The sequence below is a fragment of the Hyperoodon ampullatus genome (assembly GCF_949752795.1).
Source record: "Hyperoodon ampullatus genome assembly, chromosome: 2".
In the NCBI taxonomy this organism is placed as follows: Eukaryota; Metazoa; Chordata; class Mammalia; order Artiodactyla; family Ziphiidae; genus Hyperoodon; species Hyperoodon ampullatus.
The window spans coordinates 36760489-36776096 of NC_136915.1; the positions used below are offsets into that span (position 1 = coordinate 36760489).

Here is a 15608-nt window from a genome sequence, read left to right on the forward strand (position 1 = left end):
CCTCTGCCATCTTCCTTAGATGACTCCCTGCCTGGCTCTCCTGCTCAGGCCTTGAGAGGTCCAGACCCAGCTCCAGGGCCATGTGCCCGTGGACATTCACTTGGCAGACGTTTACTCAGTGCCTGCTGTGACCATAGCATCTGCAGCTGTCCCAGACTCAGGGTGTCTTGACCTTTCCCACAGCCCTCCCCCAAGGTCCCTATCACAGGGGACGGGCCCATCCACCAAGTTACCAACCGGAAACCTGAGTGTCACCCTCTCCCCTCCTCCCTCTCCCTCCACCCACTCTCCCGTGAGTCCTGCCCTGGATATCACTGGACCTGCTCCCCCCTCCCCACCGTGGGCTCCCCACGAGGTAATGCACATGCACACGGCATGCCTCAGTCCTCTCGGGTAGCTGCAGTCTCCTGATCTTGGAGTCTCCCCTTCCTCTCCATCCTCCTCCCAGCCTGAAAGGTGTTTCCAAAGATTTACTTTGTCACCCTCAGCTTAACACTTCTCAGTTTTAACTAAAGAGTTTTATAGCCCGATCTTTGTAGCCTGAGGTCCATCAAATGCCTGGTCGGTCTGGCCCCTGCCGCCACCCCGACATGGTCACTGAACCAGCGCAGTCCCTGGCCGGCCCGGGCTGAGCCCCTCCGCTCTGCAGTTCTCCTTCCCCCTGCCCAGGCAACTGCCATCTCATCCTTCAAGACTCCTTTCCAGGCTCTGGTGCCCACGAGGCTCTGCCAGGCCCCTCCTACCCCTTCACCACACTGTCCCCCACTGTCCAGTGGTGCTTCCACGGGAACATCGCTGGGCCTGTTTCCAGCACCCAGAGCAGGGCTGTCGGTGAACGCTTGTTGGTCCGTATGTCTGAACGTGTTCACACACGAGTTTCTGTCCCCAGTGCCCCATCTCTCCCTGCCCCTGACCCCGACCCTTGACCTGGACCTGGTGCCTCCTTCCTGAAGTTAGCTCCTTCCTCCCAGGGTGAATAGGGACAGTCTCGCCTAGTTCAGGGCCTGGAGACCCATGGGTGGGGAACCTGAGGAGGGTCCCACACACCCATTCATCCTCCCCCCACTGCCTCTGGGTCCTGGTGTCTGCCAGGAGAGGCGACCCCTCCCCGTGAATGCCACGTGGGTGCCATAGATGGGTCCTCAGTGTCCCCCATGTCGTGAGAGGGTCTGAGTGCTTGGCAGAAACAGTGACCGTTCCTTTCTTCTGTCCTTGCCTGTCTTTCGGGACCTAGTAAACGAGAAAGGTAGGAGTCCTTCCTTCTCTCTTCACAAGCTTCCCCCTTCACTTATCCCCATGCACACTGCGGGCCCAGCAGGGAGGGGCGCTGCTTGGGCCGGAAGCCTCCTGGCCTGCGGCTGTCTGGTCAGCTTGGCAGGCGACGGGACAGGCTCGGTCACTCTCTCGGCTGGTGCTCTGCACAAGGGATGCCCCTTTTCCGGCACAGGCGAGGCCCAGACCTCCAGCACTTCCCCTGCGGGCACAGACTCTGAGCTCACCAGAGCCTTCCCCCAGGCTCCCAGGTCTCTGAGGTTACCTGAGTGCTGCAGGGGACAGAGTCTGGCCTGTGAGCAAAGAGCACTGGCTGCAGGGCAGCAGGGAAGTGTGTGCTGCACACTCATGCACACTCACGTAAGTTTCTTCCCCAAGCACACTTGTGTCCACTGATCAGAAGCGGCCCCTGGATACTTGTCAGCAGCTGGACGCTGCAGTCTGTCTCTGATCCTGTCCCTGTAGCCTGGGGAGCCGAGGCCAGCAAGGGAGGACTCTGCCCAGCTAGGGGGACATCTTCCCCGTCCCTCCCCTGCTGCTCTGCACCTCTACCCTTGTACCAAGAGCCAGATAGCTGAGGCCCAGCTCTCTGTGATGTTTGCATATCTTATGTGTTGTTTGCATGTTTCCTCCTGGTGGCTCCTGCTGCCTCAGCTGTGGGGCCCTTGCAGACAACAGCCACTGCCCGGCAGTGACCTGCCCTTTACAGGAAGGAGCCACCAGCCTCTACGCCCCCTTCCTTTCTCGCTGGGCTGGCCCTCTGTCCACCCTCCACTCCCGCTGTCTCCGCACCCTCCACCCTGTGTCCTCTCCTGTGAAGCTGCTCTGGCCCTGGCTCCCCTGCACTCAGAGACCCCAGGCTGGGGTGGCAGGAGCAGAGCCGTGGACACAGGGCCTCTGTGGTAGCGGGCTATGCCATGCATCTCTGTTCTCCGCCTGGACCTCAGTTCTCACCAACCGCCCTTCCGCCTCTCCAGGAAAAGGACCCACTCCCCATCGTCCAAGGATGAGCAGTCAATTGGGCTGAAGGACTCCTTGCTGGCCCACTCCTCCGACCCTGTGGAGATGCGGCGGCTCAACTACCAGACCCCAGGTAGGGTGGCTCCCCCAGCCTGCCCGCCCCACCCAGGCCTGCCGGTCTCTGCCGAGGGACCCTGGCCTCACCCTGGCCCCCATTTCCTGTTCCTCCCTTCTGCCTTTCTCCCCGTACCCATCCACTTTGATGAAGTGACTGAGGAACCCCTATATCAAGAGCTGAACAGGCACCCCAGGGCCCTGGAGCCTCTGGGGGTGGGGGGCAGCTGCTCAGACCCAACCTCGTCTTTGGTCACGCCCTCCAAGTATGGGCCCGGGACCCACACAGAGCCACATCCCAGCCCCGGGATGGCCAGCCTCTGCACCCGTGCTCTGGCCCCTGCACACGAGAGGTTTGTTAGTGGGAAACGGCCCATCAGACCCTTGCGGCGGGATGGGGTGCCCACATCTGGCCCTTCCTGGTGGCTGGCCCCAGATACTCTGTGTGAGTACAGAGACCCTGCACTGGCTTGGTGCCTGCCTTTCCTTCCCCGCCACTGTTACGGGGCTCTCTGTCTGCCCCTTCTATCTGAGCTGTCACTCCCTCCCTATGCCCCAGCAGACACAGCTCAGACCTCTTCCCTGTGGGCAGGGTCGTTCCTCGGCTCCCAGATGCTGCTTCCATCATGACGCCTCCCACCCTGGGCTGGAACTGCCTCAGTGACAGAGCTCTGTGGAGCCAGGAACTGTCTTCTTCCTCTCCCATCCCTTGGGTTGTGCACACGGTGCATTCTTGTTGAGCACCTGTGAAACAAACACAAGGCAGCTGAATGAATGAGTGAACTACAACACACAGGGTTTGTGTGTACACGAGCTGCTTATTGCTGCATGTTAAATTACCGCAAAATTTCGTAGCTGAAAACAATTATGTACTATTGTCACTGTCTTCATGAGTCAGAAATTCAGACGGGAGCGTAGCAGGAGCAGCTTGTCTCTATTCCAGAATGTCTGGGCCCTCAGCCGGAAGACTCAAAAGCTGGGAGCCAGAATCATTTAGATCAGGGGGTCAGCAAACTATGGCCCGAGGCCAAATGCAGCCCACCACCTGTTTCTGCAAATAAAGTTTTATTGGAACGCAGCCACACCCATTCATTTATGTATTGTTTGTGGCTGTTTTCATACTACAAAGTAGAGCTAAGTAGGTATGATAGACACCATATGTCCACAAAGCCAAAAATATTTACTACCTGGCCTTTTATAGAAAAGTTTGCTGACCCCGGAAATCTGGAGACTCATTCATTCTCATGTCTTGTGGTTGACACTGCAGTCAGCTGTGAGCACACCTGAGGTTTTCGGCTCTCATCCTGTGGCCTGGGCTCCCTGACAGTATGCTGACTGAGTTCCAAGGGCACGTGTCCTGAAAGAGAGAGAGCCAGGCTGACTTAGCAGGCTGTTGCAACCAGGTGTGATCAGATCTTCGAGGAATCAAAGCTTCAGGATGCTGGGGCCTGAAGGGCAGAGAAGCCTCCTCTGAGAGGGATGCCAAGCCACGTGGGCCTTAGTCGGGCAGAGAGGGGGTGGGAGGGAGCGGAGGGAACTCCCTTCTATGGCAGTAGCATGTGGGGAAGCAGCTTTCGGGCACTGTGTCCTGCGGCACTGGAGCTGGGGATGTTGAGAGCCCAGAGCTGAGTCTGGAGGGCTAGGCCGAGGTCCGGTCACAGAGGGACCTGCACGCCAGGCTAAGGGGTTTGGACTTTGTCTTGAGGGTTCCGGGGAGGCATTAAAGGTTTTCAGCAGGGCAGCAACAGGGTCAGAATTGGGCTGTAGAAACATAGCTCTGTTTGCCATGTGGAAGGCAGATTGGAAGGGGAGAACTTGGGGAGGCAGGCTGTTGAGAAGGTGCTGAGGACCTGGACGAGGCGGGTGGCAGTGGAGAGACATAAGCGAGACCTAAGCAGCAGGGCTCAGGCTTGATTCCATGTGGGGTGAGGAAATGGGGGCGGAGGTCCCAGGATGCCTCTGTGGTTGCTGGCTGAGCATTGGGGTGGGAGGGTCCAGGGAGACCTCCGCACCAACATCCTGGCTGGAACCACGGGCGTGGGGCATGCCAAGGAGCACGCAGTGGTCAATGCTTGCAAATAGATGGGCTCTCCCAGGAGAAGGGGACGGGGGAAGAGCGGCTGAAGGGCAGCCAGGGGAGGAGGTAAAATGTTGAGGAAGGATGGGTGCAGGATAGCCAAGGAGGAGGAGCCAGAGGGAGAGAGAACTCGGGGAGAGGAGTGTCCCAGAGGCCAGGCGGGGAGGGCTGTGCAAGGAGGACCCAGATGGAGGCCATTGGCTTCGGCAGTTGGGACCTTGGAGAGCGTGTGGTGGGCGGGTCCTGGGGGCAGGAGCATTTCAGTGGGCTGAGGCACAGCGAGTGGGGAATGAGCAAGTGGGTGTGAAGGCCCTGCTGGGGTCTGAATCCTTGTGGCTGCAGGGCCCGGGGGAAATGGCAGGGATCTGAGAGGAGAAGGCGGGGTGGAGCACAGGAAGTCAGAGGTGGTGTTAAAAGGGATGGGGGTCCAGAAGGACAGGAGGCTGTGGCCCCGGGCGGGCCGTGGGGAGGGGGCACAGTGAGGGTCACCCGAGGTGCTGAGGTCAGGGAACAGGGCTGCTGGCGGGGAGAGGGGTCTTTGTGCACAGGGGTGATCTGGGAGGGAACCGGTGACCAGAAGGGGTGGCGGGGATGGCAGCACTGTCCACGGCTGAGGGTTTCCTTCTCGTTTTTTTCGTTCAGCAAATGTTTATTATTTTCTCTCATAATTTAACTCTTCTTCTGAAAATGCTTCAAATGCACAGAAGAGCTGAAAGAGTGATACAGTCCCCATCTGCACATCCTCGTGTGGACTCACCCTTCTGTTTCTCACCACACATGCCTCATCTCTCTCTAAAAGCACACTTCCCTTTTGCCAGTTCATCTGGAAGTAGCCAGGGTCAAACTTTGATACCAGAGGGCACGAGGTTGGCTTGGACCTAGACTTCCGTCATGGAAAGAGACCCCTGAGACCGCCCAGGCTCTGGGTGGGAGATGCATCTGCTCCTCGGGGAGCAGAAGGGGCTGCGGTGGGACTGCCCCTGCGAGCCCCCAGCCCTGCACTGTGTTCAACAGCAGTGTAACCAGAGGTTAATGGGTTTCCTTCTCTTGCCCCGCTGTTTTTGTTCTTTTTCTCTGCAGGTTCCAGTGTCCCCAGTTGCCCGAATATCTCAAGTTAGTTTTCTGCATTCCCGTGTTTGGGGCCCACTCTGCCTTCTGTGTGTTTCCTCTACTTCTCTCACCCATCGCCTCCCTCCTTCCTTGAGTTCTTCTCCCCCCTTTCCTCTCTTTTCTCCACCTTCGCACTGCCCCGTCTTTTCTTTGTCCATCCCGTTCTCTCCCCACCTTGCCCCCTTCTTCCCGCCCTGTTTTCCCTACCTCCACCCTGTCTGTCTCTGCCTCTCACCTCCGGTCTCAGTCCGACCCCTCTCCGGTCTCAGTCCAACCCCTTTCCCATCCCAGTCCGACCCCTTTCCCATCTCAGTCCGACCCCTTTCCCGTCTCAGTCCGACCCCTCTCCGGCGCCTCTCCTGTCTCCCTGGCTCCCTGTCCCCACATCTCCCTCCTCCCCTTTGCTCCTCCCTCCGAGTTCTTCCACGTCTCTGCCATGTACATCGTGATCACTCCATCCACATGCTGGGTGCTGGGACAGGGACATCACCCAGCCCCCCATGGTGACTGGCGCCAGTGAGGGCAGGAGCGCTGTCCAGAGGCAGGACTCGCAGGCGGGGTGCAGGCTGAAGCAGCCCAGCCCCATCCTGTCCACTGCCTTCCACCTGGGCTTCTGGCCTCGGCCTGGGAGGGGGGAAGCCTCTCATGCCTGTGGAGAACCTGCCACTCAGCACCGTGTCACACGGACATGCTCACTCATGCTCACAGCACATACCCTTCCACCTCTGTCCTCTCCACCCCCACCCCCAGCCACTGTGTGCCCTGCCATCCCTGTCGCCGCATGTGCCGCCGTCTCCATGCCACCAGTGACGAGTGCTCCATGGTCACACGTGTCCACATGTGCGCATACATGCATTGGGGCTGTCTCCACCACCCCGCTCAGGCCTCACGCTAACTCTGCCTGTGTGTGCCCTGCTCCCAGGTATGCGAGACCACCCGCCCATCCCCATCACCGACCTGGCGGACAACATCGAGCGCCTCAAAGCCAACGATGGCCTCAAGTTCTCCCAGGAATACGAGGTGAGACTTCCCCCTCACCCTCGCTTCACACCCCCACCATGTGCCTGGCCCCAGACCCACTCCTTTCCTGCCTCGGGCTCCAGGCTTCTCCAGAACACACAGTGGAGGGGTCAGCAGTGGCCAGCAGGGAACTCAACTCCTCAGGTTCTGGGCCTGACAGAGGCCCTTCCAGATCCCCAAGTCAGGACACTCAGTCACATGCCCTGATGCTAACAGAGGCAGACAGGTCTCTCTCCCTCTCTCTCTCTCTCTCTCTCACACACACACACACACACACACACACACACACACACACACACACACTCAATAATAACAGCGGGCATTTATGGAGAGCTTCCTGCACACACACACACACACACGTGCGCGCGCACACACACACACACCCAGGTCAGTAATAACAGCTGGCATTTATGGAGAGCTTCCTGCACACACGCACGTGCGTGCATGCACACACACACACACACACACCCAGGTCAGTCATAACAGCTGGCATTTATGGAGAGCTTCCTGTGGGCCAGCTCTAGGCTAGGCACTTTGCATACCATTCTGCCCTCCCCACACCCTGTGAAAGGGATACTGGTGTTATCCCATCTTACAGATGAGGAAGCTGAGGCTTAGAGAGGGGAAGTGACTTGCCCAAGGTCACACAGCTGATGAGTAGTGGAATGTGTCTGGCACCCTGTACCCTGCACATGCATGTGCTCACGGGTGTTCTCAGAGTGCAGATCACAGAGACGGGGAGCTGGGGGGCCTGAACCTTGCCACTTGGGCTGCACAAACCCTCCTGCTCAGGGCCCTCCAGGTACTCCCTTCAATCTGGCCTGGACCCTACCTGCTGGGGGCTCAGACTTCAGAGCACTGCTCCTGCCCAGAGTCGGGGCTTCCAGGCGGGCTGGGGAGGTGCTCTGCTAGTGAAAGGGGTGTTAAGGAGGTGATAAGGAGAGCCCCGCCTCCTCTAAGGAGCACGGGCAGAGGTGTTGTTAAGGCATCTTCTGCCTCTGCCCCACTCAGCCCCTCCAACCCCCCGCCCCGCCCCCAGCGCAGCCCCGGCACAGGATGACGGGTGGATGGATGGGTGATTGACGGGCTGGCTCCACCCTGCCTGTGAGCCCGCCCCGCTCCAGTCAGATGTCCACCCTCAGCTGGGCTGCTATGGCGGGCACCAGGGCTCCCCTTCAAGGGCTGTGAGCCAGGTTTCCACAGAGGAAATTGAGCTTGGCCGGGAAACTGATGATCACCTGTGCCGCGAGGAAGGCGTGCCGCTTCTCCCTGCAGAGCGCCCACTGGGGGCCTGCTCTGCACAGGCCCGCCATGAGGGGGACGGAGCTGCTAAGGCGGGCTCCCTGCCTCCAGCTCCTTACCTGGCCTGGTCTCCCGCCCACACTCATCCTGTCCCACGTCCCACGCCGCCCTTCCTCCCGTGGGGCTCTGCGGCTCACTGTCCAGACTCGGTGTCCCCCGTCCACCTTCTGCCGCTTCTCTGCTCCAGTCTGCGCTTTCCTCACCACAGCCTCCTCCTCCAGGAAGCCTCCTCTGGCCACCCGGCCTGCCGAGAGCTTTCCTGCAGCCAGGATCCCATAGCTGTGTTACCTTGAACGGTCAGTCAGTCGCTCATCTGGCATCGCCGGGCACTTAGCCTGTGCTGGGTGTTGGGGGTGTGGAGGCAAGTGCCCACAGGGAGCTCAGCCAGCAGGGAGACAAGTGCAGACAGCTGAGAGGCACTGAATGTGACCTCACGCCCTGGGGTTAAACATGCAGACGTGGGGAGAAGGTCGGCCGGCCAACAGCACCGAGGCAAGCAGGCTAGGGGTGGGGTGCGTGGGGTCTCAGGGAAGCAGTGCTCGCTGACTCGTGGAGAGTAACAGGCTGGCGCCAAAACCTGGAGGACACAGTGTGCTGTGCTGAGAACTTCGGGTGGTATTTGTCTGTAAAAGGAGGGTAATAATAGAACCTATTTCATGGGAGGATTAGATGAGGGAATACAGGCAGAATGTTGAGAACAGTGCCAAGCACACGGTAAGTTTTCGCTGAGCCTCAGCCGTTATTATTATCATCTGAGGCGATAAGGAGCCATGGAGGACATTAAGCAGGGAATTGGTCAACAGATCTGCATTTTATAAGGATTGTTCCGGCTGCAGGACGGAGTGGGGCAAAGCAAAGAGGGAGGGAGATGCCGAGTCTGAGCAGAGGTGGGCTGGCTGAGGCCCTGGCAGCAGGTTGGAGAGAGCCGAGGGGCTGGGAGTGATGGGATGGGGCACAGAGGAGTTTTGAGGACGACTTGCAGCTTGTGGCCAGGGCGTTGGGGTAAATGAGGACAGTGCCCTTCACTGAGATGGAGCCCCAGCAGGAGAGCCGGGTTTGCAAGGGGAGCTGATGAGCTCAACTTGGCAAGGGTTGAGACCGAAGGAGTGTGGAATGTCCAGGTGGGATGTCCAAGGGGCTGCTGGCTATTCAGACTGGGAGCTCAGGGGAGACTCTGGGCTGCAGCTGGGGTTATGGCAGCTCCAACATTTGGGCGTAAGGTCCTGAGAGCAAGTGAACTCACCCAGGAAGGGCTGGAGAGTGCAAAGAGGGCCCAGGAATGAACTCCAGAGGAGCACTGCATCCTGCCTATGGGAAGGAACAGCCAGAGAGGGAAGAGGAGAGCTGGGCAAGGCCGTGCAGCATTGGGTCATGCACAGCTGGCCGCCGTTGCTTCTGCACTCATTCATTAGCTGGATTCAGGGCTTGAGGGACTTCCCTAGCCCCCACCCCACCCCTGACCACTCTCCTGGGCGAGGGGATTTGGTACCTTGGTCAAAGGAGTCTTCGGTCCATCGCCTTGCTGATCGGTGCCGTGCCAGCCTCTTCGCTCCATGGCCAGGGGAGCTGGTGCTCAGCCTTCACCAGCACCATGCGATAGAGCGGCTGTGACCCGGGAGCGAAGGCCGGAGGTGGACACCACCTGGAAGGCTGGGTCTCCCTGGAGGCACCAGGTAGTCAACTCTTGCCCCACTCCACCTGCCTCTTCCATTTCCTGCAGTCAATTGACCCTGGACAGCAGTTCACGTGGGAGAATTCAAACCTGGAGGTGAACAAGCCCAAGAACCGCTATGCCAACGTCATTGCCTACGACCACTCTCGAGTCATCCTTACCTCCACTGATGGTGAGCCGAGGGCGGGGCCCCCTCCCATCCCCTCCCATCCCCTCCCATCCCCTTGATCTCCTCCTCGCTGGGTGACATTTCATCCTCCAGGAGAGGCCCACGGGTCCCAGGGTGCACCGAGGAGGTATGGACTGGGTTGGAGGCCCCAGGATGATGCTCTCCCATGTCCCTTCCTGTTCATAGGTGTCCCGGGGAGTGACTACATCAATGCCAACTACATCGATGGCTACCGCAAGCAGAATGCCTACATTGCCACGCAGGGCCCGCTGCCTGAGACCATGGGCGATTTCTGGAGGATGGTGTGGGAGCAGCGCACAGCCACTGTGGTCATGATGACACGGCTGGAGGAAAAGTCCCGGGTAAGGCTATGCAGAGCGCTGCCCAGGGCGGGGGAGGAGGGTGGCAGTGGATACTCAGCCACCAGCTGACTTCAGACACCTTTTCCCATCCCTGTGGGAAGAAGCTCCTCAAGGGACTTGCCAAGTGCTATTGTTTTCCTGGGGTGTCTTCGTGTCCCAGCTGCTGGACGTTCCTGTGATGTGGCATGTTCCCCATATACCAGTGGGTTCCCAGCATGTTAATATGTTGCCCCAGATGCTGTCATTTTCCAAGAATGTTAATATGTTCCCTAGTTGCTGGCATGTTTCTGGGATGTTCACGTGTTCCCCAGATGCTGGAGTGTAGCTGGGGCATTAACACGTTTCCTGAGTTAATTAGTGGAAAGAGTTGCTGTTATCTGCTTATGCACAGCAAAGTGTTGACTGGAACGTAAAATTTACAGAGCTTGAAAATGGTGCATAAACGTTACGGGTAAATTTGGCAGAAAACGTGTCTGGTGAAATCTGGTCATGAATAAACAATTTTCAATTGCGTCCCTCGTTCCCCTGGTGAGGGCAGGGGTGGAGGCGTATCGTGAGACCATGATAGGGTTTGGTGAGGGGTGGCATAATGGACCTGAGAGCTCAGGGCTGAGAGCTAGACCTTCCACCCTGCTTCTGCCCGCCTGAGCCTTTGGGTACCTCCAAACACCCTTGCACCCTGCCCTGCTGTCCCTCTGCAGGTGAAGTGCGATCAGTACTGGCCAGCCCGTGGCACCGAGACCTACGGCCTCATCCAGGTGACCCTGCTGGACACAGTGGAGCTGGCCACCTATACTGTGCGCACCTTTGCGCTCCACAAGGTATGGTCCTGCCCTGGTGCTTGTCCCCCGGCCGGGACCTATGAGGACAATGGTCTGAACATGGTGTTCTGGCGGGGAAGGGGGCGAGTGGGAGCCCGGTGTTGGAGGTCGGGGCTTGGAGGTGTGAGCGCACCATGACAGCCGGTGCCATGGGCGACATGGATGGAAGCAGCACCCGAGCTCTTTCAGGCTGCCCCGTGTGGCTTCTGAGTCCCGTTGGAAAGCCGGGGTCTGGCCTCAGCACTGGGGCATCCTGCCCTGAGTCTGTAGAGGGCATGCTCCCTGGTCACACTGTCTCTCCCTGCTCTCCTCCCCAGAGTGGCTCTAGTGAGAAGCGGGAGCTGCGTCAGTTCCAGTTCATGGCCTGGCCAGACCACGGAGTTCCCGAGTACCCGACCCCCATCCTGGCCTTCCTGCGGCGGGTCAAGGCCTGCAACCCGCTGGACGCCGGGCCCATGGTGGTGCATTGCAGGTGAGGGAGTGCCACGCCACCGGGGGGTGGGGCGGAGGCGGGGTGGGCCCCTGCCCAGGCTGAGTCCGTGTCCTGCAGTGCGGGCGTGGGCCGCACGGGCTGCTTCATCGTCATCGACGCCATGCTGGAGCGGATGAAGCATGAGAAGACGGTGGACATCTATGGCCACGTGACGTGCATGCGGTCGCAGCGCAACTACATGGTGCAGACCGAGGACCAGTACGTGTTCATCCACGAGGCGCTGCTGGAGGCCGCCACGTGTGGACACACGGAGGTGCCTGCTCGCAACCTCTATGCCCACATCCAGAAGCTGGGCCAAGTGCCTCCTGGGGAAAGTGTGACTGCCATGGAGCTGGAGTTCAAGGTGGGCTCAGGGCTGGGCCTGCCTGGCTCCAGGGCCTGGACTGGGTCCCGGGGACAGTCCCCCAGGAAGCCAGGCCTGACCAGCCCCTCCCTCTCGCTAGTTGCTGGCAAGCTCCAAGGCCCACACATCCCGCTTCATCAGCGCCAACCTGCCCTGTAACAAGTTCAAGAACCGCCTGGTGAATATCATGCCCTACGAACTGACCCGTGTGTGTCTGCAGCCCATCCGTGGCGTGGAGGGCTCCGACTACATCAATGCCAGCTTCCTGGATGGCTATAGGTCAGCACACTTGTGACTGCCCACCACATCCACGGGTAGCCAGGCCTGCTCCTGGCCGGCTAGGGATGCAACAGAGTAGGGCCAGCCTGGAAGACCAGGGTGGGCTTCCTGGAGGAGGGGTGATCTGAGCAGGGCCCCAAGGGACTAGGCAGCCATGGGGAGGCTCGGGGGACAGCAGCACCTCCAGCATGTCCAGTCTTATGTCCACCCCAGACAGCAGAAGGCCTACATAGCCACACAGGGGCCTCTGGCGGAGAGCACCGAGGACTTCTGGCGCATGCTGTGGGAGCACAACTCCACCATCATCGTCATGCTGACCAGGCTTCGGGAGATGGGCAGGGTGAGCACGCCAGCCACCCCTTCTCTATCGTGTCCTTCCTCTCCCGGCCCTGTCAGCATAGCCTCAGACCCCATTATCACCACCTGTGGCATCCTGCCCCTGAATCCTCTGAAACCCAGAGCTCCCCTCCCCACTTTTTCCCCACCTGACCATGGGGCCGGGCCCTCTGTCCACAGGAGAAGTGCCACCAGTACTGGCCCGCAGAGCGCTCTGCTCGCTACCAGTACTTTGTCGTTGACCCGATGGCCGAGTACAACATGCCCCAGTATATCCTGCGTGAATTCAAGGTCACAGATGCCAGGGTGAGTGGACAGGGGAGTGTGTATATTTGTACGAAAGCTTGTCTGTAACGCTGCTGGAGCCCCTGTGATGGGGCTGCCTTTGTGGTGCCCCAGCTCCAGCTGCAGGAATCGAAGGTGAGCTGTGGGCGTGCAAGCCCATTTCCCAGGGTGGCCTCGGTGTAACGACCTCAGGGTGCTTACCTGTGCTACCGCACTGTCCGCCTGCCCTGGGGGGCTGCCGCCTGAAGCTCCAGCCCTGACCCCGGCCTCTGCCACCTCTCCCAGGATGGGCAGTCAAGGACGATCCGGCAGTTCCAGTTCACAGACTGGCCAGAGCAGGGCGTGCCCAAGACGGGCGAGGGCTTCATCGACTTCATCGGGCAGGTGCACAAGACCAAGGAGCAGTTCGGGCAGGATGGGCCCATCACGGTGCACTGCAGGTGGGGCCAACCCCATGGTGGTCTGGGCGTTTGGGGGCTTGGGGGTTCAGGGACAGGAGCCCTGACCTAGCACTGTCCCTGGGCAGTGCCGGTGTCGGCCGCACCGGGGTGTTCATCACGCTGAGCATCGTCCTGGAGCGGATGCGCTACGAGGGCGTGGTCGACATGTTCCAGACCGTGAAGACCCTGCGCACACAGCGCCCGGCCATGGTGCAGACGGAGGTATGCAGGCCACTGGCCATGCCAAAGCCAGCTCCTCACAGACACATGCTGGGGAAGGCTGAGCCGGACGGGTTCCCCGCTCGGCAGCCGTGCACTGGATGCCAGTGTTGTGCCTGGCTCCCAGCTGGGGTTGCACGTGTCGGTCCTTACAGGGTACACGATCTAGGGGCAGAGTGGGGGTGGCAGGGGGAAGCCTGGGCAGATGCCTGGATCTAGCCCCTGCTGCTGGCCAGCAGAGGCAGAGACTAAGTCCATGACCCACTAGCTGCAGTGTGAGTGCCCTTGGCTGTGTGTCGGGGTATCCGCCATCACTGTCTGCACTGACCGGACCCCTGTCCCGGCAGGACCAGTACCAGCTGTGCTACCGCGCGGCCCTGGAGTACCTCGGCAGCTTTGACCACTATGCAACGTAACCACCGCCCCCTCTCCTCCGCCGCCCCCACCTGGGGGCTCCGGAGGGGACCCAGCTCCTCTGAGCCATACCGACCATCATCCAGCCCTCCTGCACAGGTGCTGCTGCTGGCAGAGCACAGCCCGCTGGGATCACAGCGTTTCAGGAACATTGCCACACCGAACGGAGAGCCCAGAACTGCCCTGGGCGAGGAGGCGGGCCGGCAGGCGTGCACTGAGGCCACATCTCTGTCCACCAGGCCCGCCCCGGAGCCCCTGCGAGCTCTCTGTTCCGCTGCCACGTTTCTCATGCTTCTTCTCGTGGTGGGGATGGGAGCAAAGCCTCCTTTTTTATACGTTGAGTGGGGTAGACAGGGATTCTAGCCTCTTCCCTCTGACTTTTCCTTTTGCAAATTCTTAACTGCAGAATGGGGTTGCGGTGTAGCTTGTGTTCTCTTTTGAATTCGCTCTGGACCCTTTCTTGGTACGACCACTGCTGAAGGATGGAGTGTGCCTTCCTCGTGTGTGTGGAGCTGGGGCCGCCAGCCTGCGCAGAGGCATCGCTGATCCAGCTGCTCTTCCAGGCCTTCAGACAAGATCCTGTTTTAGCCAAATGCAGGGAAACAGTTTTTTTTGGTTTAATTTCTGTTTTGTTTTTCCGTAAGAGCCTTATTTTGGGCCCTATAGACAGTGGTGGGCGGGGCGGAGATAGGAAGCACTCATCCCCAGTCGTCTATTCCAGTGTGTGTTTAACATTCACAGCCCAGAACCACAGACGTGTCTGGGGGAGCCTGGAAAGGCATTCCTCATCACCATCGTTTGCAAAGTTTAAAGATAAAGCAAAGACAAAAAACAAACAGACAAAAAAAATCCAAAAAAAAAACAAAAACAAAAACACAAGAAAAAAAGAGTCATCCCCTGGCCTCTGCTTCAAACCCCTGAGAGGGGAGGCGGCTCCGTGCGCCTGGGGTTCCCTCTGGGTCTGCAGAGTCTTGCTTTTTGTCCCCAGCATTGTGGGATGGTGCGGTGTTGGTAGGCTGTGGGTCTGGCCGTGTGGGCAGTCAGGGTGTGTGCCATGCCCCACACACCTCTGGGCCAAGCAGGGGTGCAGTTGGCCCTTCAGGTCCATGCCAGTGGGCCTGGTAGCACATATCTGTCCTCGGAGCAGGGGCCAGATGACTCCCCTCCCTGGTTTGCAGCTGTTTTCAAAGCCTCTGAGAATCGCTCTTTTCCACTCCTTCAAAGATGCCCTCCTAAACCAATGTGGCAAGACTACTGGACGTCTCTCAGTGGTACTATACTCAATCCTTATTATCTCGGCTTGCTGAGGGGCAGGGAGCGGCCTCTTCCTCTGGGCAGCACTATCTAGGTAGGTAAGTGGGGCGGGAAGGGTGCATAGCTGTTTTAGCCGAGGGACTCGAGGCAGACGTCCCCAGATCTAGCTAGGTGGTCAAGGTCAACAATCCAGGGTTGGTAATGTTGAATGAGACATTCATTTTTACCTTGTGGATGCTAGTGCTGTAGAGTTCACTGTTGTACACAGTCTGTTTTCTATTTGTTAAGAAAACTACAGCATCATTGCATAATTCTTGATGGTAATAAATTTGAATAATCAGATTTCTTACAAACCGGGCCTCTGTCTCGGCTCTTTCTGGAACCAGAGTCTGGGCTCTCTAAGTCAGTTCCTAGGGGTAGGTTCTGCCGATTTCCTGCTCCTCAGGAGACAGCGAGGCTGTCCTGAGGACCTGTGAGAAGATGGGCTCCTGGCCTGGTGCCCACTTTCTGATGGGAGCCTGAAGACTGAGCCACGGTGCGTGGAAGGGGCACCTGCCATGGGCCGCGACTCCCCAGGCCAGAAGCACACCCCCTGCCTCTCCTCACCCCCACCATGTTCTGGGTCGCCACGTTGTGGGTACCAGGACTCCCCAGGCCACACACATC

The 15608-nt window shown here is 59.1% G+C and overlaps 1 protein-coding gene across 6 annotated transcripts in view; it reads left to right on the top strand.

Moving 5' to 3' along the window:
- The window catches only part of PTPRF (protein tyrosine phosphatase receptor type F), a gene marked incomplete at its 5' end in the record, with an annotated part of 71746 nt that extends 56451 nt beyond the window's left edge, over nucleotides 1-15295 (top strand). For 3 of the 6 annotated variants that reach the window (XM_079698116.1, XM_079698117.1, XM_079698121.1), the window contains 13 exons: nucleotides 2250-2365; nucleotides 6456-6553; nucleotides 9576-9699; nucleotides 9883-10058; nucleotides 10760-10879; nucleotides 11197-11351; nucleotides 11430-11715; nucleotides 11816-11994; nucleotides 12208-12334; nucleotides 12511-12636; nucleotides 12901-13055; nucleotides 13142-13277; nucleotides 13622-15295. In XM_079698116.1, the coding sequence (XP_079554242.1) occupies nucleotides 2250-2365; nucleotides 6456-6553; nucleotides 9576-9699; nucleotides 9883-10058; nucleotides 10760-10879; nucleotides 11197-11351; nucleotides 11430-11715; nucleotides 11816-11994; nucleotides 12208-12334; nucleotides 12511-12636; nucleotides 12901-13055; nucleotides 13142-13277; nucleotides 13622-13690 (1867 nt within the window). In that variant the 3' untranslated portion in view covers nucleotides 13691-15295. Of the gene's footprint in view, nucleotides 1-2219; nucleotides 2366-5503; nucleotides 5537-6455; nucleotides 6554-9575; nucleotides 9700-9882; nucleotides 10059-10759; nucleotides 10880-11196; nucleotides 11352-11429; nucleotides 11716-11815; nucleotides 11995-12207; nucleotides 12335-12510; nucleotides 12637-12900; nucleotides 13056-13141; nucleotides 13278-13621 lie in introns of all 6 variants that reach the window. The other 3 variants (XM_079698120.1, XM_079698119.1, XM_079698118.1) reach the window with 2 other exon arrangements.
- Between the last annotated feature and the right edge of the window lie 313 nt (nucleotides 15296-15608).